This window comes from Mus caroli, unplaced genomic scaffold, assembly GCF_978045245.1.
Source record: "Mus caroli unplaced genomic scaffold, Mus_caroli_1 scaffold_1, whole genome shotgun sequence".
Lineage (NCBI taxonomy): Eukaryota > Metazoa > Chordata > Mammalia > Rodentia > Muridae > Mus > Mus caroli.
Window position 1 is genome coordinate 76,862,914 of NW_028227256.1, and position 27,172 is coordinate 76,890,085.

The 27,172-nt window shown below is 43.6% G+C and overlaps 1 protein-coding gene across 1 annotated transcript in view; it reads right to left on the reverse strand.

Moving 5' to 3' along the window:
• Positions 1 to 696: 696 nt before the first annotated feature.
• Serpine2 (serpin family E member 2) overlaps positions 697 to 27,172 on the reverse strand; it is a 62,827-nt gene continuing 36,351 nt past the window's right edge. Inside the window, exons 3-9 of the mRNA XM_021172390.3 lie at positions 22,901 to 23,128; positions 17,223 to 17,420; positions 9,099 to 9,297; positions 7,726 to 7,826; positions 5,750 to 5,836; positions 3,088 to 3,171; positions 697 to 1,338 (exon numbers count right to left, since the gene is read on the reverse strand). Coding sequence (XP_021028049.1) covers positions 1,301 to 1,338; positions 3,088 to 3,171; positions 5,750 to 5,836; positions 7,726 to 7,826; positions 9,099 to 9,297; positions 17,223 to 17,420; positions 22,901 to 23,128 — 935 coding nt within the window. The 3' untranslated portion in view covers positions 697 to 1,300. The remainder of the gene's footprint in view (positions 1,339 to 3,087; positions 3,172 to 5,749; positions 5,837 to 7,725; positions 7,827 to 9,098; positions 9,298 to 17,222; positions 17,421 to 22,900; positions 23,129 to 27,172) is intronic.

Genomic DNA, 27,172 nt, shown 5'->3' on the forward strand with positions numbered 1-27,172 from the left:
GGACCTCATTTTAAAATGCCCTGTACATGGTCACATACATGTAATGTTTAAATCCCATGTGAAAAATTATCCCCTCCTGAATGAAACAAAAAATTGCAAATTCAAAAGAGTAACCCATTCCAGCTGATCACCAAAAACCAAACATTTACCGTGACTTAGATCTTTGAAGTTACAGAGGTCTCCAGAAATTTCCTTCTGTACTTTATAAAGAATAAAGTCTGTGGTGCTTTAGCTACTGCTCCAGTGAGCCACAGCTGAGAGTAGAGCTGGGATGGCTGTAACAGTCGCTGCTAGAGAAGCCCTATAAATGGAGAAGCACCGGGCCGAGGCACAGTGACTGCTTGCCATGTTGTAAGAAAAAGATCAGAAAAAGTCCAGGGGCTCTGAAGCTCCTTCAAGCTACCTCCGGAGAGAGGTTTCTACTTCCTACAGCAGTAGAAGGCTGAAGTAAGGGTTTTGAAACGGCTGTTGTTTTTTTGTTTTGTTTTGTTTTTTTCTTTCTTAATATTATGTTCTTCAAATGGAGAAATGGCCTCTTTTAATTTTTTTTTTTTTTTTTTTACTACTTGGAGCACTATTTTTTTTTTTTTTTTTTTTTTTTTTTACTTTATACAAAATACAAAAATGCCAATCCAAAGAGTACAGACCAGTAGTGACAGGCATGCGGCTTGACAGCAAATGGTGTCCAGCGAGACGTTAGTTTTCCAACTTTATTTTAGTGAACACATGCAGTATATAAAACAACGAGAGCAACAGCAACAGAAACAACACACGAAGAGGCTACGGCTTTTGCTAGCTCCATCCCTTGCCACCCTCAAGCCTTTGGGTGGAAGTGACAGGAAAAAGAATTAAAAAGGCAAATGATATTGTTTTCCATAAAAACATAAAAACTACTATAAAATGTCCTTTTTTTTTTTTTTAACCTCTCCTGCCACACTGATTAATCCTCTCCTGGAAAGTCACACATATAAACAGGAATGAAACAAAGATGTTGAACTTGACAGACAGCAAATACTCGAGAGGGTTGTTAACCTAGATAACTGATCAGTAGTTTAAAGAAATCTAGACATCGTGAAACCCGCCTGTTCATCCTTCAGTACAGCATCCCAGGCATCCAGCCCTTTCTTCTGACACAGCCCCGACCAGAAACACTTGCGTCACTTAACTGCTGCTATGAACCAGTTTCAAAAAAGAAAGCAGTGTATAAAAATATTTAACAGAACTATGAAAGATGTGGGGAGGGAGTCTCTCTTCAGAGCCAAGTCATCTTGGCTTTGCGTGGCTTTCCTTTGTCTGTCCTTCAGGGCTTGTTCACCTGGCCCAGGAACAAGATGGCACCTAGAGGGTTAAAGAGAAATAATGTCTGACATCATAAAATGAATCTGTGGTGCGAGATGGAGAGTGCTGCATGCTGGGGAGAGAAGGAGCCATGACTATCCTGTTGCTCAGCTGTGCCATTCCATAGAACTTTCTCCAAAGGCAGGAATAGTCTCCACCTTCACTGCGCAAGCGATGCCACAAGAACTACTCAAATGAGGAGCTGAGTTGAGGACAGTCTGACTAAGACGTTGACATTTTAATTATGTGTCATTTTAATAGAGTTTAGGTTAAGTAGCCACAAGTGGTTAGAAGCTTCAGTGTTGGACTGATCAGGTCTGATACATAATGAAGACATATCAAACATGAGATAAAAGAATAAGAAACTATACCTTCTGATTAAAATAACAGCCAAAGAGAACACGCATCAGCACCCATAGTGCATGGATGTGAAGACAACCTTCCCATAAAGGCAGGTTTGTACTTCACAATTAAACACAAAGGGGAGAGCTGTTACTATCCTTATCTTACTTTAAAAAGATCTATTCTGGTTATGTATGTGTGTGCCTGTGTGAGTTTATGTGTGCTGAATGTATGTGGGTGCCTACAGAAGCCAGGGGGCATCAGATCACCTGGAACTAGAGTGACATGCAGTCGTAAGCTGCCTGACATGGGCACTAGGGACAGAACCCAGGGCCTCTGCAAGAGTGATAAGCACTCTTAACAGCGAAGCCATCTCTCCAGCCTACAATCCTGGTTTTTGTTTTTTTGTTTTTTTTGGTTTGTTTGTTTTTTTTTAAAAGTTATTTATCTTTTAAAAATATTATCATTTAATTAAGAAAAATTTTCATGTAATATTTTTTGATCAGTTATTTTTTAAAAGATGACTTTAGTGGGCTGATGAGATGACAAAGTTGGTGAAGTGTTTGCCATGGAAACATGAGGACCTGGGTTCCAGCCCAGCCCCCACAGAAATAGACAAATGTGGTGATGCTTACTGTCTATAGCTTATAATCTCTCAGAGACCAAAAGGGTTTCAGGGGCTGGCTAGCCAGACAGCCTAGCCTAATCTTCAAGTCCTACGTCCCTATCTCAAAAAATCCAGGATAGATGGCACTGAAGGAATGACAAACAAACCAAATTTGACCTCTGTCCTTCATATATGAATATATGTGCACATGCATCCATACAGCTGTCCCCACTTACTTACAACATACACCCCTACACACATAGCACATACTCCATACATACATATATACATACACACACACACACACACACACACACACACACACACACACACACACACACAGAGTAAAGATCATAGCCCAATTTAATATAAGAGCTGTGGAGCCAAGATCTTTCTAATGGACAATTCCTAAGGCATTAAATCTGAGTGACCCCACAGAAGTTGAAGAAACAGAGTTTGTTGTGATATTTTTAAAACTATGAAAAAAATTTCAATGGATGTCAAAATTTTCAAAGGGCATGCTGCACCTTTTCATGTAAAAAACTACCACCTTCTTCCAATTCTACAACCCGAACAATAGTTAAAAGGTCCCACCAAACTCTGCAACACAGAGTTCATTTTCCTGCCTCTTTAAAGTGTGTGTGTGGTGTGTGTAGGGGGGTTATAGTATTGGTAGTGTCTCCTATAGCGGACATGAAGAAAACAGATTAAGGGCCACACTGATGGGGTGCAACACTAGCTGCAATGGATGGACCTTTCTGCACACAAACCGCAGGCGATAAAACAGAAGAGCCACTCACCTGTGGGATTGTGTCGGATGGAAAACAGGAAAGGCCTGTCTACTATAAACCAGGGCGGTGATGACCTTGCAATTAGGATTGCAGCTATGGAAAGAAGAAGAAATTATGTGTTATCCAGTAAGTACCAGGGCAGTGATGACACCCAGAGGCTGGCGTCTGAGGGTACGTTTGCTTTGTCTTCTAAGCTGGCATGCTATAATGGTCTCAATGGTCACTATTTATTGGGATGGCCTTTTCAGTTACTGTCTCACATATTCCATAAAAGCCCCATCTTCACAATAAATGCTCTTAGCTTTCATAGATTTATGGGGAGTGAATGACAAACACACTACAGCTCTTGGGACAGAGACTGGCACCAAATGAGCACCCAGAGAATATTTGCTGTTATTATAAGCTATTTTTACTCACACCATCTGCTGTGCTGATAAAGCCTCTGGACCTCTTCAACCTACCCACATCCTTTCTGCATATCAAAGGCCAGCTCAGAATGCTTAACTGTCGGCTCTGTGTCTTCTCCTTTGGTACATCATTTAGATGCCCTTTGTGACAGCAACACAGACTGCTCATCTGCACCTGCTATATTACACCACCGCTCGCTTAACTCATTGGCTGCAGATATCTGACTTAGAAAACAACTTTTTGTTATTCTTGTAATATAGTGGGGATAAAACCCAGGACAATGTGACCACTAAGCAAGTCATTTGCTACCAAACTACACCCTCGCCTGAAAGAAAGGTTCTTTAGACATGTAAGTCTTAGATCTGCCTACTTTGACCAATGGCTGGCCCTGTTTAAAAAAGACCATGGTAAGGCTAAGGAAAGAGAGAAGGGTAGTATAACTACTAGTGTCTGGCACACTGGCTCAGTATTTTGAAAAGCATAAGTGATGTGGCTTGCTCTTAGAAAAGGAATACTGGGAAGTCATGCTGGGCAGACTGCTTTACCCAGAATCACAGTTAGAGAGCATGCAGTGTAGACTGGTGACACTCCTCCATTGAGGCGCTAGGCTCCTTATATGACTACACATGGAGACAGGCACCTCACAGAGTCTACTAAGGACACAGAAGGACCTAAAGGTGAGGCACCAACCCAACAGGCCTGATATCCTTATTACCATGGGGAGGGTCTCCAGGGACATGACAAAACCACATGAGCACACAAGTCTCATGAGCACACAAAGACCTCAAGAGAAGCCAACCCTGCTGCCACTCCAACCCCAGACTTCTGGCCTCAAGAGCTGTGGGAAAAATAAACATCTGTTGTTTAAGTTCTCTGGTCTCTGCCATCGTTAGGGGACCCTGAGCTGACTAATTCAGCGGCCGAAGCCTGCTGACACACAGCCCCGGATTTGGTCTAGCATTCTGCCGTAGTGGTCTTGAAATCCCTAGTAAAATTTAGAACAAGGGAGTCTACATTCCCATTCATACAGAGCTCCTCTACAAATCATGTCCTGACTGGAATGGTAGTTGGCAAGATGGACAAATCATTTTAACATGAGGCCGTCACCTAGAGAAGACAAAGGGTATTTTTTAAAAAAAAAAAAAGAAAACTAGTATTCCAGGTCCTTATGTTAAGTGCTATTTTAAAGCAACAGGGAAAAAAATAAGCATTTATTGTGGAGGTGATAGGTGCTAACTCTGTAGAATAAATGATAACTTTGTTGCATAACTAGAAATAGTCAACTGCCCAGCAGGATGTTCAGTGAAACTAGTCTATGAGTTTACAATCTCATAATCCAATCTTCTTATCTCAAAACATGAACGATTGATGGTATTGCTGGTGCTGGTAGAGACAAGCTTAGGTCTTCCTTCCTTATAATCTGCCAAGGGGAGAGATGCAGATGTTCTAATGATCAAAGAAGGCTGCCCAGCAATCCTGGTGCAGTCCTGTAGACGATGCTGATTCTTCACATTGTCCTGGGGAGACTGGAGCAGCTATGCTCCTGTACTTGCTGTTGCCTTTCAATCTAAAGATGAGCCTTTCTGGTTGGTAAAGTAGCCAGATGTGCTTTTTCCTGCTGAGAGCAGGGACCAACATGCAATGGTACTAGGGCTAGGTCTACACTACCAACCCCTGGTTTGATAAAGTTGTATTAGAAGACTGGGCGAGCCATATCTACTCAGTTGCATGCCTCTCTGGTTGCTTTCTTGCTGTATTTGCAGACTTGAGGTTTTGGGCTGAAGACAGTGAGGGCTGCATGGCTGAAATAACATGCTAGCTAGCTCTTTCCAGGGAAATGGTACCCCTTTCCTAGATGAAATTCCTACACTAACATGATTTATTTTTTCTCAGTGTTAAGTGTTCAAACCCATAGCCTTGTGTATGCTGGGCAAGTACTCACACCACTGAGCTACACCCCTGATATCAACATTGTCGTCATCATCACCATCATCATCAAACACTTTACCCATACTCATTGGTGTCTCCAAGGCACCTTCCTATCTCTTCCTCAACATCCTTCTCCTCTTCCTCCTCCCTCCTCCTCCTCCTCATCATCATCATTATCATCATCATGATGAACTACTTCATCAGTTCATACTCATTACTGTCTCCCAAGGGTCAGCTCTCAAGACTCCCTAGAGGTCTGCTGAGCTGCAGAGTGAACCTGGAGTGTGTCTGCTTTCCTATTGGCCGTGGCCTTGCCACGTGAGCCAGCACTTACTTGTTGCTGCCGAAGCTTTGGTTCCATCTTCACTGACTTCAATTTTTGCTTTTTGCAAGATGTGAGAGACATAAAGGCTCTCTGACCCTGTTCCCAGAAAACACAAAATCAGCACTTCTTTGATGAGCATGCCATCTAGAGTTATCAGGAGTAACCTCAAAGCCACGGCAAATTCCAGCTTATGAAAAGGGTCAGAAGTAACTCGATAGTCCTGCAGACTGAGGGTCGTGAGTGGCTGTCACTTGCAGTAGATTTCAATTTCTGCTAAATGATTTGCAATTGTTACTTCTGGGATGGATTCCCAGACCCTAAATGTTTTAGTGCCTCTAATCACTTCAACTCAGATAATTATTAATTTTATTTTAAAAATGAAAAGAACAAAGATCTATAAAGATGCCATTTTTTTTTCCAGAAGTAGAAAGACAATAATATAATCTAACTCGACTGTCTATCCCAGAGAGGGTTTCAGATGGGGAAACTGAGGCTCACAAGGTTAAGAAATCTGTCCCTAGTCCCACGGTTAGTTATGCGCCAGAAGTGCTGGCTTTCATAGCCACACTATCTGCCAGCACAGCAATATCAGGAGGGAACTCCTGGGAAGGGCCAGGCACAGAACTGTAGCTGTGTCTTGGGGATCCTCCAGTGGATTCAGTTCTCTCAGGTCCAAAAACAACTGCACAATTCCCAGGGCTGCTACTACCCAAAAGGACACCAACTCTTGTCAGCATGAGCATGACGGGATATGGGTCTGATAAAAAGAACAAAAGAACTTCTCTCTCTCTCTCTCTCTCTCTCTCTCTCTCTCTCTGCCACCTGATTTTGCATTGTCTGCACAAATAGCCAGCTCTAACATGGTTAGCTGAGACCAGGTGACTGTTTATGTGGCTCAGGTCACCTACCAGGTTAAAGAGAGCAGCTCAAGAAGATTCAGGGTGCTTGGTCCTCCTACTTAGTATCCAGACTATAACAGGAGATTTTTGAACAAGAAGTGCTTCTTTCTCAAAGTTTATTAGGCCAAGGATCCCATTAAAATAAAGGGTGTGATTCAGGGATCTGGATCCGAACCAAGATATGCATTCCTAAGAGGATTTTGAACAGGTTATGCTAATGTGCTGGGCTGGGGACCAAGAATGAAAAGAGCATGGGAAGATGGATCAGTGGAGCTTCAGTTCCATCAAAGGTGTGAGGGTGGGTTAGGGGTGAGGGGGCAGGTGCTTCTCCCACAGGAGATATTTAGATACTCTTGAGCACGCAACTGGGGTTGGTAATAAAACTACCTCTCTACCAGTCAAGGGTTAAAATACACACCAGAGTACTTTGCATGTCCAAGCTATAGCTCGTCATTGGAAATTGAGTTCTAAATGTAGACGTCAGAGACCTGACCCATTCAAACAATTCCAGGCCTAATGGCAAATACACAAAGAGGATGCTAGGTATGTGTTATGAATAGCTGCTTGGGTGAAGGACAGAATACATTTCTGGATACAAGGCAAGCCTACAGTAGTTGCTCTGTGGAAGTAAGCTAAATGTTTGAGAATTCAAAAATCTTAAAAGTTTTTTTTTTTTCCAAACCCAAGGGAAAATTTTATATTTAAAAAAAAAAAAAGAACAACGCAGTCCTAATTAAGAGGCAAACTCAGGGGTTACACAGGTCCTCAGCAGTAGAGCACTTGTCTAGAAAGCACACAGACGTGGGTTCAAGTCTCAGCATCAGGAAAGGAAAAAAAGCCAAGTGTTTGGGTAAACAGGTAATACAGTAGTCCTTATCCTGGTGGTCCCTCAGGCCTCAGATGAGATGCAGGAGGAAAGGACGAATGCTAACTGAGCCGTTGGCACTCAACAGCATCCTTTGGCAATGCATCAAACTAAAATTAGCACAGGTTTAGGGCAACATACTCCCGATTTTCCTATTTCTTTTTTTGAGCAAAGAAGGACTGTAACATTTTCTTAAAATTTACATTTTAAACTTGACATACTTGTTATTTTTGTAAAATTTGCCTTTGATGGCTCAAACATCTCAGTAATGCCAAGGGCTTTCAGTGGCTCCTTCAGATCTGTTTGTGCCACAGCTGTGAACCTACAGGAAAGCAGAAAATATAGGGGAGGATTAAAACATGCTGTAAATGATTTGAACATGACAAAATCAGGGCATAGTTTGAAACAGGCTCTTTAAGTAAGACCTTGTCGTCACTCTGAACTGCAGCCTGACTTCTAAACCTAACAGTTAAACGCCAGGTAAGTAGACAACACACCCTCTTCTTACTCACAATGAGCATGGCCATCCAGGTGTGACAAGAAGACCATACCAGAGATTTAGCTAAACATTGTTGAGTGGCTTTCTAGAAGAGTACATTTAACATTTAAGATGTCTTTATTTTTATCTTTTAGGTGTATAAGTATTTTTCCTATATGCATGTATGTGCCTGTACATCTGGCCCCAAGGAAGCCAGGAAAGGGCATCAGATCCCCTGGAACTGGAGTTATAGATGGTTGTGTGACACCATGTGGGAGTTAGAGACAGAATCCAGGTCCCTTGCAAGATCAGTGAGGACTCTTAACCATGGAGTCACTTCTTCACCCCCTCAGGAGGAGGACTTCTGATATTTGTAGATTACTACACATCTACATTTGTAGATTATTACATTGACTATTCAAGACTTAAAAGTTATTAGGATTCTCTGTTTCCACTAAGGTGTGGATAGAAACTCTGGATTGTGGGAAAGCTGGTAATGATGAAAAGTTCACAGAAAGGAGACAGATTTCCCCCCCTCCACACACACACTGGAGAGAGGAGGTGTTCTTTGAACTGTTAGAAATGATGATGCACACAGGATTGGGTTTGCTTTTACCCTAGTCTCCAGTCATAACATCAGAAATTCCATCTATAATTTACTTGAGGGGTATAAAAGGAAAGCTGCCTTAAATACTGATGGAATACAGTCTCATGGGCCTTGCTTGGCCTTTAACAGCTTCTAGCAGGTACCTGAAGGATCAGTGAAGTTTGTTGTCTCCTTCGACTACTGTGTTCTAATCCATACCATATGAAGATATGTATGTATTTTTCAATTCTCCAATGGAAAGAGATATGTCAGAAGTTGTCACAGAGTCATGAAGACTTTGCACTCATGGGGGTTCTAAGGCCAGGGCTGCCCGCTCTCCTTTAGTATCCTTGTTGTCTCACCACAAACAGGCACTGCAGGTTCTCAGAGAAAGTATTCAGAAAACACAGCCTGGTTTTCTCTAAAGCACATTTTCCATAAGACCATCTTAGCACCCCGTTTCTAGTATACAATCTGATAGCTATCCCCTGAGAAGAACATCCTTTCTTTTTAAGGAAAGGGGCACTCACTTGGGCAGGACCAGCTGCATCCTCTTGGGTACCATGGTGTTCATCCAGCTATCAATGGTCTTGGTAGTGATGTGAGGGATGATGGCAGACAGTGGGGTGGAGCTCTCTGTTGGCAGGGCGATCAGCATGCTGATGCTCTCACCATGGTAGGGCAGCTCAATGAAGTTGTACCATAAGCCATTCGGGGTGCTAGTAGACCCTAAAGAAACCAGAGGCAGATCTAGTTTATGCCTAATGACTTCTGAGGGGGGAGGGGCGTGGCTGGCGGTCACCAAGGAAGCTGTAGGAGAGAGACAGTAATTCAGCCTGCAAAACTCCCTTTGCTACAAATAGCTCCCTCAGAAGGACAAAGATAAGGACAATGACTTCTTTCTTCCCTGGTGCAGAATTCTCTGTCTTCAGTCTAGACAGAACGCCTCTGGGCACCGCTAAGCTCACTTTCATTCTGCTGAGTTGAATGTAAGTAGACTATTAGACTGTTCGGTACTCGCCGCACAGTGCTTCCTAAGAAGTTAACCTTTATACGGGCAAAAGAATAAATTAAAGCTACTTTTGAGTTTGCTTTGTTTTGTTTTGTTTTTTACATTCTACTTTATTTTAGAAAATACATGGCCTTGTATTTAAGGTATACAATATGACAGTTAAGGCAGGACACGGCAAAAGCATTTCTACGGTAGAGCCAACTAGCACACCCATCATTCCTCATAGTTTCCGGTTTTTAAATAAAAAAAAAAAGGAGGGAGCTAAGTGAGTAGCCCAGTTTCTTCTCTCTTTCCCAATTACAGATGCACTATGACCAGCTACCTCAAACCACTGCCACCACCAATTATAGGTATAATAGACTATATCCTCAAACCACGAGCCAAAACTAAACCCTTCCTGCCTTTAGCTGCCTTTGTCAGAAATTTTCTTATAGCAACAAGAAAAGGAACTCACACAGCAACAGAGAACAGCCAGAGACAGCAACTGTGCAGTATGACCGAGCAGTCAAAAAGTCCTTGTTGGCATTCTAAATCGATGGGACAATTTCTCAAGCATGTGTTAAGCACTAAACCTTTAAAGATGAGCTCCGTGAGCTTGAGGAGGTGCCATGGTCTCCCCATGCCATCCGTCTACACAGATGGAAATATCAGAATATTAAAGTATGGACCACGAGGTTGCTGAGATGATCAAATGAAAAAAAAATTATAGATGCAGTAGTAACTAGGGTACCCATGGGCCCTTTTCTTCCCCTATATGAAGTACAACAAAGAGAGAAAAGAGGCAACAAGTTCTTAGTATTTTCACTGTTTTTTTCTTGGTGGCTGGCCTTGTTTGTTTGTTTTTGAGGCAATGTTTCGCTGTATAACAGCCCTGGCTATGCTCTGTAGACCAGGTTGGCCTCGAATGCACAGAAATCTCCCCGCCTCTGCTTCCTGAGTTCTGGGATTAAGAGTGTACACCACTACAAGCTGGAGAATTTTGAACAGGCCACACCTCCAGAGAAGAAGAAAGGAGATCAAAGAAAGAAAGAAGCCAGCAAGAGACAGAAAGTGAGCAAGCCCTGTTCTGTCATAAGCACTTTTAGCTATAAAACACCGTCAGCTGAAGGCACTAGAAGAGCTGCCGCCATCATCTTCCAGGGACAGCTGGGATCTCTTCTCCCCAAGCAGAGATTGCACTGAGTTGTAGGACAGCCAAGGAGCCCAGTGCCATCGGACTCAGCTCTGAATTGCTGTGAGCTCACACCAGTCTGGATTCCAGGCCGGGACTACCCAAGAAGCAAAATGAATATACTTCGTCTTTACTTTTAGCCTGAGTGATAAAACGGTCTCAGTAGAAACTGAAAACTCAATGAGAAAGTGGGAAAATACCCCCCACTTCCTAATGAGCCCTTTAATCCTCGAAGAAGACATCAAGTCTCTGGCTCTAATGGGGCTAATTTTTAGAAACTGTGAAATGCAGGAAGTAGTTATTAAATTATTGCTCTGGGGCAGAAAAGGAAGACCTGGAGAGAGCAATTGCTGCAGAAGTGTGTATAATTCAGCTAAGGAGGATTGAAGCTGTGAGTGATGCGAGTATGAGTATGAGCTGGAGTGGGTGGGAGCTGGGGCGGTAAGCAGGCTCACACCCAGCCTTGACTGGATACACCATTACTGACCAGTAGAACCAGCACAGTTAACTATTCTGTGTAGTCACACATTCACTGGACTTTGACCTTTTTCTACCTCTTCATTGGACCCCAGGACTGGGTGACCACTGTCAGCAGGTAGGCTACATCTGCCCATATCCATGCTGAGCTTGTCATCTTGAGAAGTTGGGAGATGGATGGAAACCTGTGCTCTCTCTTCCATCCCAGGGACTACAGTACAGCTTCCCCTGCCCCCCATAGCCTTTTACAGAGGGCCAATATGAGATTGAGAGCACAGGTTTAAATTGAAGAACCCAGATTCAAAGCCAATCTGAATAGCTCCTTCAGTCAATGACGTTAGTAAAACTCTGCATGACAGTACACACATGCACGCGCGCATACACACACACACACACACACACACACACACACACACTCAGCCCAAGTCGGCACATAGCACCGACTTTCATACTGATGGGAGCAGCTTTGTGGTCACTGACCCATTTCTGAAACACAGTCTTGCTGGAGATTCCAGGCTGACCCCAAGTACGAGATCCTTCTGTCTCAGCTAGATGTGGGGATGACAAAGCACAGGACATGAGGTGTTTAGGTGCCTTACGTCTTGAAGGACTGGTTGGTTACTCCTCAGAGTGTAGACACAGCTGACTTACCATGGGAAACCACCCTGCAGCAGAGGGTGTGACATCTCCCTGTTAGGACAAGTCACACAGGAAAGGGTATTTGGAGCCAGGGCATGGGCCTCTGGCTGTCCCATAGATATTTCTTTTCAAGCGTCATATCCTAAGCTGTCTAAAACCTGACATCTGCAACAAAGTGCACTGTGCTCTTCTGGGAGGAGGATCTCTGTGGTGTGTAACACATGAAGCTGCCTCCTCACTCAGGAAAGGAACAAGGAAGCTTTCTCTCTTAGATGAAAGATATAATTAGTCAAGAGTCAAGTATGAAAAATGTGGATACTTTTCCTAGAAGATCCATTAGGCCTAAGAGCTTTTATTCTAGAAAGGTCCTTGTCATTCTTTGATCCCTATGGTAAGTCCTACAAGGAAGGACATAACTGAACTCACTGAAAAGCTACTAATGCTTCATGGTTTGTAAAGTCAAGGAGAACAGTTTAAATACTTCCTATGAGGAAAGCATTATAAATGGTTGTCCCTGTAATGACCTTTAGCTACCAGTGGGTTTCCTCATCCTACTTGAATAGAAAGTGAAAAATGTATTTGGAAACAACAAACAGATCCTCTTGAGTATGGTTGTCTACATCACAGACTGGAGTCCAAAGCAGGCCTGGAGACAGCTTATGGGGAAGAAACAAGGCCCAAGAACTGGGTGAGCCAACAGAAGTGCTCTATTGGGAGATCTTGCAGGCAAGAACAGAATACAACTAGTCTTGGGAACTACAACTTAGTAGACAGCCAAAGGGGATGTACTATAGGTGGATGAATATGAGCTGAAAACAGAGAAAGAAGGAAACTGGTCGACAGTGGAATCATCCCAGTTGGTACAGTGCCTGTGACAGAAGTATGAGGGTCTGAGTTCAATTCCCAGTACCCATAGAAAAGTCCAGATAGGGTGCCAAGCTTGCAATTCCAGTTCTAGGGAAGCAGAAAGAGGTGGGTCCTGGAAACTCAGTGACCACTCAACTTAGCTGACAGTGAGTATCAGGTTCCGTGAGAGACCCTGCCTCAAAAAATAAATTGAAGAGTGAGTGATTGAGGAATATACCCAATGGGGACTTCTGGCTTCCAGACACACCCTCGGACACAGGTGCACCTGCATAATATGAGATGTGTACACACACACACACACACACACACACACACACACACACACACACAGAGCAATATGATTATTTGTTGTGTCCCCCCCTCCCCGGGATAAGGTCTCTATAGTATAAATTCAAGCATTTATGCTGAACATTTTTAATAACTTTGATCAGCAATTCCCATTTAAGCAAATTTCCTGTAGGAATAATGATAAAAGCCTTCACAAATGTATGCAAAAGAAAAACTCAGTGATTATTTATTAGAGGAAAGAAGCAACTGACTAGCCAGAAAATATTATGTAAGTTTATACCATGAAATAATGTGCAGCTAAAAATCAGTCTTGTAAATCCTAACAAATTACTGAAAAAATATTCCATGATACAGTAGCTAATGAACCAGATAGATTACGGAATAAACACTGCAGCGTAATCCTGTGAATGCAAAAAGGCTTCAAAATACATTTCACATATTCATAGAAAAGGTAAAAACTATGTGCCTAGCACTTAATAGAGGCTTTTCCCCTAGGAAGTGAGGCTATTGGAACCATTTTCTTCCCACTTTATACATGTGGCAGCTGGCTTTGCAGCAAGCGAGCCTGAAATGCTCTTTCACTAAATAGCACTTCAAAGCTCTTTCTAAATAAATAATAATAATTAAAAAGGGTCTCTTCTTGAAGGTCTCTCTTAAGAGGCACAAGTCAGAAGTATTTCTCTCCCTCTTAATTTTCTTTCATGTTGCCAGGCGGGTCTCCTCAGAGACACCAATGACATCTTGGGAGAGAAGAAAAGTCAGATTCTCTCTGAACCGCAGTGTTTCAGCAAGGGGGCCAAGACTTGGCAGAGGCCCAGAAAACACCCAACAGAAGGCCCTGTGAGTCATGTGGGTTCTGCCCACAGCAGCCTCTTGAGTCCCGGCTGGTAGTGTTGGCAGAAGATAAGTATATATGGGCAGAAAGGACCAACAGGCTAAGGGGTCTGCAGTCATAAAAATAAATGCCTGATTGAGCCACTGAAGCCTGCTGGACCCTCCTCACAGGCCTATGCATATAAGCTGATCTTATTCTGATAAGCTGCTGTGGTGGCAACCTGTGGATCTAGGGGATGTATGACAGTCTCACATCCCACAGCCCAGAAGGAAGCCAGACTCCAAGCTGGAATTCCAGCTAGACCCAATGACAGACACAGATAGGAGGGCAAGAAGGATGAGCCCAGGCTGCCCACTGTACTGACTTGTAATGACAAGAGGCAAGAAGAACACTTACATAGTCTATCCTGAGCTCTCTACAGCAGTCACAGTGGGCCTGAAGCAGTCATGCCATCAGGCTGGGTCATCTAAGCACATCTTAATGAAGACATTCTATAAGGCACAGGAAGAACATGGGGAAACTGCTACAGATAGGTTATAAATGGTGGTCACCACTCCCAGCTTTGTGGGGTGGGTGACCTAGAGGGAAAGAGCCCCTGATTGCATGCTCAGGCTGGGAAGGAGCTGAGACCCAGAAGATTTAGAAAGCTGCAGCCTTGGTGTCATTGAGGGCAGAGACTGGGAAGTTAAAGCCACAGCCTTCTCTCCTCTCTCTTTAGTCACCTGCTGTTTCTATACTGGCCACTCCCATAGGAAGCCAGGGACAAAGGGAGCACCATCAGGAAGACTCAGCTGCAGACCCTGAGGTGAAGGAGGTAGGAAAGGAGAGGGAATAAGGGAAGGGAGATAGAGACACTCATTCTCACATTCTCCTCTCCCCTCCCGACCTCCCTCCCTCCTTGTCTGTGTGTCTCCTTTCTCCCTCCTCTCTCTATCTGAACTGATAAAATAGATTTATATCAAGGATGCCATTTGGTAGTAGTCTTTGTCTAGCCTGCCCAAGGTCCTGGGTTCAATCGTTCACATCTGTGAACAGCTGTATGTTCTTGGACAAATTGGTTCTGAACTTTGTATATGCCCTTAACTGTTTCTCTTTGAGAATAGATTATATAGTCAAGAAGAGCATACTATATTCCTATAAAAATTTTCATGTCTGAGTCTCCCAGAGGAATATCTAAAGAAGCATCGTATTTTAATCTCTTGTTTTGAATTGTAGGCCCACTGTATAGATTTTATTTTAAAATAAAGCATTTCTGCCTGGCTATGTACTAGGATGCTGTCAGAATCCCAAGGTGTTCTCCAGCAGCCCAGCCCAGCAGGGAGGGCTCAGTGTGACTTGCAGTGACTTTCAGGCAAAAGGAGCTACTTCCTATGCTCAGGTATTTGGGATAAACTTCCTGTGGCGTTTAAGTACACGATATTTTTCAATGAACACTTATCGAATAGTACATTTGGAAAATGTGCTCCCAGAAGACTGCTGGCTGACAAGATAGAAAGTGTTCTGATAATACACTCAGGAGCCATGACTTAACTTCTACCACAGGGAGCCAGCGCCATGGTCACCTGGATGTAAGGGTGATTGAATATGCAAAAGGACATATTTAGGGGCTGGAGAGATGATGGCCCAGTGGTTCAGCCCAGTGCTCTGCCCTTGTAGAGGATGAGAATTCAGATACTCCAGCTCCAGGGTATCAGATACCCTGGCCACTGTGGGCATCTGTATATAGGCATACACAGAATTAAAAGACAATTTTTTTTTTTTAAAGAAAGATACAGAGAAATGAAAGGGACTATTTGGGACCCAGGCGCCAGGATAGACTGGAGAATTGAAAGCTGACATATAGACAGGAAAGAGGAAACGTAAAAGTCATGGTTATCTGTGCTATGGAAAGAATGTTATCTATAGGAGACTCTTTCTCTATCTATAAGGTTGATGATACACGCTCACTGAAAAGAAAATTAAGGGGCTGGAGAGAAGGGATGAAAGCTTGCTGTGTAAGCAAGAGGACTTAAATTCCAATCTCCAGAAACCACATAAAAACTGGGAGACAGGAAGATCGTTGCAGCATTTTGGCTGTTAGCACCAGTGAGAGATCCTCTCTCCAAAGAAAGAATGTTAAAGGCTACAGAGTAGGACTCAATGTCCTCCTCTGGCATCCACAGGATGCACACCTGTACATGCACACCTGTACACACATACACACATACACACACACACACCCCCCACTCACACTGACATGCATACATCCATACACAGGACATTTCCATTTTAAATACGGAAATCCTACCACTGTGAGCATTTTACTGAGCCATTCCCCAAGACATAACTGTATAGACAAATGCACAGAAAGAATTTTTGTAAGCATGGTTCATCTGCATCTGCTGTTTTATAACCTGCCTTCGGAAATCAGATACACAATGCATAATCTTCCGATTTATGTAGCTCTGAATCTAATTACCTCCTGCATCCCAGAGCACAGTCATGTCTCAGGATCTACAGCGTTTAGCATGCTAAAACCCCTCACATTCAGTGTGGTCTTTCCATGTAGCCTATATCAATCCAACTGAATATTTTAAATCATCTGTACTCATAATACTTCATGCAATGTGGATTGCCACACCATTATTCTGTTTAAGGACAATGACAAGGGAAAAGATATCTGTCTGTGTATGTTTGATATACAGCCAACTTTTTTTTTTATATATATATTTTCCATCTGAGGTAGGTTAAATCTGATGATACAGAACCCAGGGCTCTGAATGTAGCTTTGTATCAGGCTTCTATTTATTTGCCAGTGTGTGACTATTTTCGAGCAGTCAGCTCTCTGGAGTGTGGCTGCTGGGAAATGATATAGAGAAAGTCCTTCAGATAACAGGTCCCCACCACCAGTAATGCTCAAGGGGCCTGCCCATCTTATGCAGTAGCCGTAAGTGGGATTTATTAGCTTTCCTAATTTCTGTGAGAAGTAAAAGAGAAATAATTTTTATTTGGCAATGTAAGTGTGCTAAGGGTGACTTGATAGATTCCTTTATATGTTTAATGTGTGTATGTGTGTGTGTGTATATACATATATATGTATATAGATAGATAGATAGTTAGTTAGATAGTTTTGTTAATTATCTTTTCATTCTACATTTTCAACCCAGAAGCCTACACAGGTGACATGTTAATATATAACATTTTTACATGGTTTTAAGAAACCTCCCAGAAACCTCACCCCGCTCTGGAGTTCTGGCATTCCAGGTGTGAACCATGTCTCCCAGCCTTTCCCCCATACAAAGATCTGTTTTTGAGGAAAGCGTGCCAGAGGCCTTGCCTTTCTGCTACTAGCACATTAGAATAGACCTCACCCAAACCGCACTCACCGGAGCGGAACACAGAGAGCTGAGCCAACATGGGTACTTGGTAGGATTTCCCATCACCTGCCACGAATGTCCGTTTCTTTGTGCTCTCGGGTTGAAACCGGGACTTCCACAAACCCTTGAAATACACTGCATTAACGAGGACCAGCCTGGTAAGGGCACCATCGATCAGATTTGGGGAAAGCAGGTTATCAATCATGCCTGTGAAGAGCAAGGGAAGAATATCAGCCATGGAGGCCACACCAAAGACAAAGGGCAGCTTGCTGCAAAGACACAATTAAAAAAAAATTTTTTTTAAAGACTTAAATCAGACATTCTGATCTCATGTAGTCCAGGTTGGCCTCAAACTCTATGTAGCTGAGAATACTTGAACTTCTGATGCTCCTGCCTCTAACTCCTGAGTGGTGGGATTTCAGGGTGTGGCACTGTGTCCATTTGACACTGCAAGTTGGATTAAGCAAGTACTCTACCAACTGAACTATGGCAACAGCTTCTCAACTGGATTTCTAAAGCACACTTTTTACACTAATTTTTTTCTCATTCAAATTTGAAAATTTTAAATAAAACTTAACATAAAATTGCTAACAAACAAACAAACAAAAACCTTTACTAAGAGTTAACCAAACTTCAGCTCAAGAAATCACAACTAGTTCCAGAAGTCCCTTGTTTTAGAAAATGTTTATGCATCTAGAATAAGCTATATTTAATTAGGGACTGTTTTAGATGCTTTTACTGACAACTGTCATGTGGCTGCTCATGAGGGTCCTAGGTGCTCATGAGAAAACTTGTTTTGGCTTTTCTTTGTTTGTAAGCCAGTAGGCTCATGACGTCTCCAATCGAGAATCGAGTAAAAGTTCTAGCTTGTGAAATGTCAGAGTTAAATTTCCTTTCTTCGAATTGTTCAGAAATGCTTGGAGTCAATCCCCGGGCCTCACAAGCCACCTGACAACTCCAACAAGAACTGAAAAGGAATACCATGTCACTGTTTAAGGGCAGGGCACAGAGGAGATGGAGTTAGCCTATAGGAAATGACTTTGAAGGCAAGTATTCTCCTGCTGGGATGCAGGATGCTACACCTCATTACATCATTAGTGAAGGAACAAACAGGCTCTTCCCACTTCAGAGTGTTGGAGGGGTCCTTCAAAGCCAGCCATGCTTGAAGTCCAGGTTTCTTGGAAGGTTTAAAGGTGTGTGTGTGTTGATCAGGCATTTCTTATTCACAAAGCTTTTAAAATTTAATACAGTTGATTTTGGTCCATATATATATATAAACAAATAATATACATTCAAGTTATAATACACAAAATGGTAAGAGTAAAATCAACAGCTTCCAAAGAGGCCAGATGTCTAAATTTAGCTGAGAACTCCATGTCTCTTACAACGAAGCTCAAGAGTGAGGAGTCCTAATACTGTCCCTGGAATGAGCGGCATTTTGGTTTGTATATGCTCAGTCGAGGGAGTGGTACTATAGAAGATGTGGCCCTGTTGAAGTAATGTAGCCTTGCTGGAGCAGGTGTGTCACTGTGGGTATGGGCTTTAAGATCCTCATCCTAGTTGCCTAGAAGCCAGTATTCTGCTAGCAGGCTTTAGATGAAGATGTAGACTTCTTAGCTCCTCCAGCACCATGTCTGCCTGGATGCTGCCATGCTTCCTGCCTTGATGATAATGGACTGAACCTCTGAACTTGTAAGCCAGCCTCGATTAAATGTTGTTCCTTATAAGAGTTGCCTTGGTCCTGGTGTATGTTCACAGCAATAAAACCCTAAGACAGAAGTTGGTACCAGTGACTAGGGTATTGCTGTGATAGGTCTGACCCCATGCTTTTGTTTGGAAGAATGTGGATTTGGGGACTTTGGATTTGGAAAGCAGTGGAATGCTTTAAATGGGGCCTAATGGGCTATCCTATTAGGAATATGTAAGACTTTATTACTAAGAATAATTTCAATTGTGCAGACCTGGCCCAAGAGGTTTCAATGAAGAATTTCAATATGTGGCCTAGAGTCTGTTTTTGTGGTATTTTGGTGAAGAATGGGGCTACTTTTTGCCCTTGTCTGCCTGAGGCTAAGGTGGAGTAACTCAGATTAATTGCATTGACAAGGGAAGTCTCAGAAACACCCATCATAGACTTTGTTCTCTGGGTTAGTCTCACGAAAAGCATTTTAAACAAGTGTAGCAAGCTGAGAAAGGAAAAATATAAAACATAGTTCAAGTATTAAAGGGTTACCAGGAAGTGAAATGGAGTTGAATCCTGTGTTCAAGGAGATAACAAATTAAGGGAGTGGGACTTTGGGGCAAGATCCTACCCAGCTGAGTTAGGATCCAGGCATGGTGGGACACACCTTTAATCCCAGGAGATAAAGCCAAGCAGATCTCTGAGTTCAAAGTCAGCCTGAGACAGAAGAACAAGTTCTAGGTGAAGAAACTTCCCCTGCCCTGGTACCAACATCTGCTGGTATTCTTACGAAGCCTGAAGCTTCTGTGCCTCTTGTGTGGTGACACACAACTGTGCCGGAGCTCCACAGGGAATCAGGATGGTAAGCATTCCAGGCTGCTGCAAGCATGGTGGGCTTGGGGTGTCTGTGATGGGAGGATGAGAGAAGCCTCTGTATCAGGGAGAAACTGAGGCTGTCATGGACCCCGAGTCAGCCCTGTCACAGGGTGAGCAGAGGACCCTGGCGCTAGCTCTTTCTGTGGGAAGCTCATCTCTCCAGAGGAGCTTAGCAATTTGGGGGCAGGGGCTGTTTGTCTGGGGATCTGTGGGGGTGTTTTGGTTGAGCTGGCAGTGGTCAGGCATGCCACATGTTCTGTGGTGTTCAAAACAGTCCCACACAATGAGGTGTGCCTCACTTAAAAAAAAAGATATATTTTCACTACTTTTAACTATGTCTTTATGTGTATGTCTCTGTATGGATATGAGCACACGAGTGTAGGTACCCATGGTAGTGGGTTGTTGGGATTCCTCTGGTCCTGAATTCACAGGTGGTTGTAAGCCACCCAACACGGTTGCTGGGAACCGAACTCTGGTCCTCTGCAGGAGCAGCAAGTGCTCCTAGGTGCTGAGCCATCTTTTTCAGCTTCTACTTTTAACTATTTCCATTTTGATTGCTGTGGGACCCGTTTGGAAGTTCACCAGGAATTCTGCGCCGTGATGTTTACAAGTTGCATCAGGCGGTGATGACAGGTGGCAGTAAGATCTGGGAGTCACCCTCTTCGAGAAGCCCCATGTGGCTCACTGATTTCCAATTATGTCATGATAATTGCTAATGACAAGAGGTGAAAGAGAGTTCTGCTAGTTATTGTAGCAGAAAAGTCTCAGAAACAGCCTGGTTGGGCTTATACCTAACAGTGAGATCCAGAAAAAGTCTCTTGGTTTGCCTAATTTTTAAAAAAATGTCACCAGCAATGGTGACACCTTATGGCTCCTCGGGTCATGGCATAACACACCTGACTTACTTGAATAATGCCAGTTCACACTCATCCTACAGAATTTGGCAAAAGATACCTAAAGGAAAAACATGTATCATGGATTCACATGTAGTTGGACTCAAAGTTATAGCTATTTAACCACAACTATAAATTCCTGTGGCTGCCATGATATTAATTTTTAAAAATAATCTATAGATTATATATTATCTATGATAATATCTATAGGTAATACCTATAGATAATACCTATAGATATTATCATATCTAATATCTAATAGATAATCTATAGATAATAGATATTATCTATGAATTTTGTCTCAAGCTAGAAGGAGGGGGTTTGAAGGCTAAGAATGTAGCTAATTGGTTGAGGGCTTGTTTAGCTTGGTGCAAAGTCCTATGTTCCATCAGGAGCCCTGCCAATAAACAAATGAACAAACTAACAGAGGGAGCTGGGTCTGATGGAGCTGAGAAACCCTGCTTGAGGTTCCCAGCACCTCAGGGGTCAGGGGCTCCATCAAATGGTACACCAACATGATGTACTGTTACCTTTTTACGGTTAAAGAAGGCATAGAGTGCAATGACATGACATCGCATAGCCATCATCAGGACCAAGAGTCACTTTTGTGTGTATCTATTGCTGACTGCAACCACCAGAAATGCAGGATCCAGCAGCCTAAAATCAACCCGAGACATACACGGTCTCCCGATTGCAGCATGGTTTTGGGAGTGGACTCCAGATCATACAGCAATTGAGAAAGCCACTGGTTCTCCTCCACTCCCTGTACATCTTTCTTCTCCCTCTTCATGAGCTCCTCTGAGGTGATCACATTTTCACATGTGTACATGTGTGATGATGGGTGGTGGAGCCTGACTGGAGGTACCCTGCTCATCCCTCAGAAATTCTTCCCCAGTAAGCCAGGGAGTTAGAGAACTGTTGTAACTATTCATTTTTAAAAAATACTTTCCTATTTATTTTAATGTACATGAGTGCTCTATCTGCAGGTATACCTGCAGCCAGAAAAGGGCATCAGATCTCATTATAGATGTTTATGAGCCACCTTGTAGTTGCTGGGAATTGAACTTTGGACCTCTGGAAGAACAGCCAGTGCTCTTAACTGCTGAGCCATCTCTCCAGCCCCAGGAACTGTATTCTCAAATGTACCTCTGGGTAATCTAAGGTCATAAGAAGCTTGATCCCAACGGGCAGGGTTTACCAAAAGAGTACATTTCCAATCTTAGTGATTCTTAGGGTTAGTCTGACTGTCACCCGAACAGAACCCAGAATCATCTGGGAAGAATGAATTAGTAAAGTATTGTCTTTTACTTATTGACAGTTTTAATTGAAGCAGGAAGATCCAACATGAAAATGAACAGCACCGTTTCCTGGTTTTATGGGGACTGTGTGGGAGCAGGGAGAGCTGAGAACCGAGCTTGCATTTATTTCTCTCTGCTCATGAGTAGGGACATGCTATGAGTAGTTAGTTTAGACGTTGGCCAGACTTCCCTGCCATGATGGTCTATGATCTGGAATTGTGAGCTAAACTAAACCCTTTCCTCCCAAAACAGCTTTCTGCCGGGATAGTATATCATAGAAACAAGAGCAGCACAGCCTTGTTTGGTTGTGGTAGGCTCCATACTCCTCCTGAAAGTCTCTGAGACTTCTGGCCTACAGGTTAGTAGGTTAGGAACACCAAATACTGGCAAACTCCTCCATTTAATGAGAAGAGACATCTCTAACAAGCAGTCATCATGTGAGGTTAAAAAACGCCATAATGGGGGGGGGGGGGTCAAAACGGTGAAATCACAGGCCAAACGGAACCAGTGAAGGGCACCCACAGCTGGGCAATGGCAGGTGAGACTGGGGTTATGAGAAAAATAAAGCCAAAACCAAAGCATGAGAGGGATGCTCCAGGGCAAGGAAACACTAGGTGAAAAACCAGGCAACCCAAGCAAGGAAACCAGCCAAACAGACACAAGCCTGTGGGTGAGGGCTTAGGGGGCGGGCATGGCAGTCTGAGGAGAGATGTGGAGGGCAGTGTTCTTTTCTGCTGTCTACCCTGCAGGAGGAAAACCCTACCAGTGACCAGTGGTAGCCATGGGAAGGCAGGCCGACTCACCCTGGCCCATGGAGAATGCGGAAATCCAGGTAGTTCTTGGTGGAACAACCTCTGGTCTTGAGAACTACAGCCAGAATTTCCATGTCCTACCCTCTCGTTCACCAAGAGTGAACCCACACAGAATAGGAGAACCACTCACCCCTGGTCTCATTTTTGACCCAAAAATTGATGGACTCAGAGGCAGAGGCTGGGTCCTGGAAGTTCACATTCTGCACTTCACACTGAAACACGTCTTTGTTCCTTAGTGCAAAAGGCACTTCCATTTTAAAGCCATTCCTGAGAAACACAGCATTGGCCACGGTCACAATGTCTTTATTCTTCTTGGAGACAATAGCCTTGTTGATCTTCTTCAGCACTTTACCAACTCCTGAAGGAGAAATCAGAATTATGAGAATGTACATATTAAAAAAAACATCCTCTTGTTGGGCAGAGTGGGTCATACTTATAATCCTAGGAGTTGGGAAGCTGAGACAAGGGGATTGTCATGAGTTAAACTTGAGGTTATCTGAGGCTACATAGTAGGACCCTGTTCAAATAACGAGACTATGGAGATGGTTCAGTAGTCATGTGCTTGTTCCATAATCTATAAGGACTGGCATTCAGATAGATTCCCAGCACCCACATAAATGCTGGGCAGGCATGGCAGCCCACCTAAAATTCCAGCCTTCAGAAAGAGGTGGAGATGGGAGATTCATCAAATAGCACTGGCTAGCTAGACAAGCCAATTTGGTGAACTCAAGGGAGAGACTGTGATGGTTTTTCCATGCTTGGCCCAGGGAGTAGCACTATTAGAAGGTGTGGTCCTACTGGAATAGGTGTGGCCTTGTTGGAGTAGGTGTGTCACTGTGGGCGTGGGCTTTAAGACCCTCATCCTAGGTGCCTGGAAGTCAGTATTCTGCTAGCGCCTTCAGGTGAAAATGCAGAGCTCTCAGCTCCTTTCTGTCCTATGCCTGCTTGGATGCTGCCAGGTTCCTGCCTTGATGATAATGGATTGAACCTCTGAACCTATAAGCCAGCCCCAGTTAAATGTTGTCCTTTATAAGACTTGCCTTGGTCATAGTGTCTGTTCACAGCAGTAAAACCCTAACTAAGACAGAGACCCTGCCTAAAACCTTAAGGTTGGGGGCAATCAAGGAAAAAACTTGATATCTGCTTTCAATCTTCACACAGATGTACATGTGCTCTTAAACTCATACATACAAGTAGACATAACACACATATGCACACTCCAAAAAACCCCCGTATCATTTGAACCATGGCGTGTAAAGAACAACCAAACAGGAGTTATGAGAGGCTAAATTTGCTTTGTAATGGGCCTCTGTCTCTGGAAGCATGGATAGTGTGAAAATAAACCACACAATTTCTTTTAAGACAATTGTTCCTGAACCCAGCAGGCATGGTACGTTCCTCTTGTGATCAGCATGAATGCTGGTCTCCTCTGGGACTGGCATGAAAAAACTGAACTCTGGCCATGGGAGACATGAGTGGTCAGAAGCATCCTCATCCAGCTCCCTTGCCTAATATCCTTAAGCACTATTTCCTTTTCTTGCCAAGGATTTAACAATGTGATTTTTTTTTTCTATTTGGAGAAAAGAAAATGAATAAAATAAGCATTAGGAAGACTATTACAAATTGTCATGTGCTTCCAAGCAGAACACTGTGGTTTTTACTTGATATTGAGCTTGGAAAGCAGAGAAATTAATTTTATGGCAGCATAAGCTTTATTTTACAGGAGCCATTCATTCATGCTCCATTTAGTTTGGGGGCATGAAAAAGAGAGAAAAAAAATATGTCATAAGGATGAGACGGGTTTCCACAGGGAGCCGGATTACAGGACCGCACTAATCATCCGGGGGTTTTTCAAAATTATAGTGTCCTTAAAATTCCTGTCACAGTCACCTTGATGATGCTTCAGGGTTGCTTTGTCATTCTGAAAACGCATCTTCCTCAGCTTTCACGAATGCCAGGGCCACGACATGCCCTGGTCTACAAGGAGGACTTTACATCGTGGGTGGGTGGGGCTTCAGAACCTTCACTCACCTTCACAACATGCTATGGGGAAACCATTTTTACAGAGAACAACAAGCTTTGTGGGGAAGGAGGGAATAGGGTGTCAAAAAACACCTTTAAAGCCATGTGCCAACCCTGGCACTTTTGGCTTTACTCTCTCTACAAGTACAGTTCCTCCTTGTGATAACCAACTGCCAACTTGGCAGGATCTAGGACCATGGAAGAGTTCAAACTTCTAGGCATGCTTGTAGAAGAGTTTCCAGACTGGGTTAACTGAGGTGGTAAAACTCAGGCGACACCCGGGAGATCTCTGCACCAAGAGGTACCATCTCCTGAGCCGGCACCTGGGTACCAGGCACTTGTTTTTTACTTCCTGACTGGGGCTACATGACCAGCAGCCTCCAGTTCCTGCTCTCCTTTTCTCTCCAAACTGGGAACTGAGCTCAATCTTGCCTTCGTCCAGATACTTTTGTTCCAGCAATAAGTAAGACTAACTAATGCACTTCTCAAGGGAAAAGATCGTCTTCCACATCCTCATACACACTCCAAATAGTCTCACTTCTTCCTGCCTCGGTGAACATCAGCTACAGCAAATCCTCAGTCTGCGCTCCAAAAATAGCCTCCGACATGTTTAAGTATATATGAACCCTGACATCACATTCTACATCCGACTGTTGGCGGTTCTGGAGGGAGGAAAGGTGGAGGTGGACTGGTAGTAAACAGGCCAACATCAAGGAAGGCATAGATCTAAAATCATGGTGTATCAGCATTGGAACCAAACTAAACCTGAACAAAACAAAATGAGATGCAACACCCGCCAGTTGCTATTTTGGAACTGTGCTGGCTGACAGGCCCTGGATGGCAGCAAGAGCAGCCATAAATTTAAGCAGTGAGTCATAAAGGCGGGATAAATCACCAGAACTCTGAACTTACAGGGACAGGACATCATGGCCGAAGAATTCAGCCTTTCCTTACCTCTAACAGGTAGGCAGCCTGCAGAAGCAGGCCAAGTTTATACTGCCAACAGAGGGCACCACTAGGCCTGGTGTGGGTTCCACTGAAACACAAAGAAAGTGGGAGCAGCTAGAGCCAAGGAAAGGCGTTCCTCCACCACTGAACTAGCACTCTTGGCAGCAAGAGTCAATGCCAATGCAGTCAAGAGTCCTAGAATATCATCACTAGAGAAGGGAGGGAGAACGTGGTGAGAAGGCGCCTTCACTTTTCAGTGAGGTAACTGGCGCCTGCCTCATTCACGCTCAGTGTGTGTGACAGCAAAGATGAGCTCAGAAACAGTCCCGTTCTCTCGGGTGCCAGGGCTATGGAAAGGGACACAACATTAGTGAGCTAACCCTACAGGGAAATCCTACCTGCACACACAGGTTCCTATGGCTGAAAAGACAATTCAAAACAAGTTTTGCCTTTCAATAACACTGAGCCTCTCTCACCGGGCCTTACCTGCATCTGTTATTGGTTGTTTTTTTGTTTGTTTGTTTGTTTTTGTTTTTGTTTGTTTGTCCTTTTGTGGAACTAAATACCAAACACAGGGCTTTGTACATGTAAGGCAAGCCCCCTGGCACTGAGCTACATCTCCAGGTTCATTTCAACGTTCTGACACAGGGTTGCTATAGAGCCAGACTGGTCTTGAACTCTTTCTTGATCCTCCTGTCTGGCTTCCCAAGTGCTATGATTACAAGCATATGTTAGTTACCAATGTCCAGTGCCTGGGCCTTAGTGCCTTCTGTTCTTTTCTTTCTTCCTTTCTTATTTTCTTTCTAGGTCATTTAGCTTTTCACTTCTGATTTCTAACTAGCTTTAGATCAGCAGACAAGGTGGTTTGGGCAGATGCCTCAGTCAAGGCAGGAATGCCTTTCCATGCTTGCCACAGAAGTTCAGATCCCTAGCATCTATATAAAACCTGCCTGTGTGGTGGTATATGTCTATTCTATGATCCTAGCATTGGGGAAGCATAGGTAGGTGGATCTCCAGGGCTCATTGGCCCGCTAGTCTTGCTCACTTGGTAAATTTCAGCTTCAGTGAGAGACCAATAAGAAGCATGACAGAAGGAGACACCCAACATGCACTTCTAGTCTCCACACACTTCCTCACCCAGATACATACACACGTGAACTTACTCATACCAACCCCACAAAAATTAATGAACTTTTATAAATTAAAGGGACATTCCCTGTGCCTTCCATCTAGTTTTACTGAGTGGCGTGGTGACTGTATTGGGAAGTAGTCATGGGTACAGTTCTACAGAGTTCATTCTGATATGACTCAGTTTTCATTCACACTTGGTGCTCGCACAGTTCTGGGCACATATATCACTCCTGTAGACTCACTTCACCCCCATCCCTATCAATCCAGAGCAGCTCCACCATCATAAGGGTTCCACATAGCC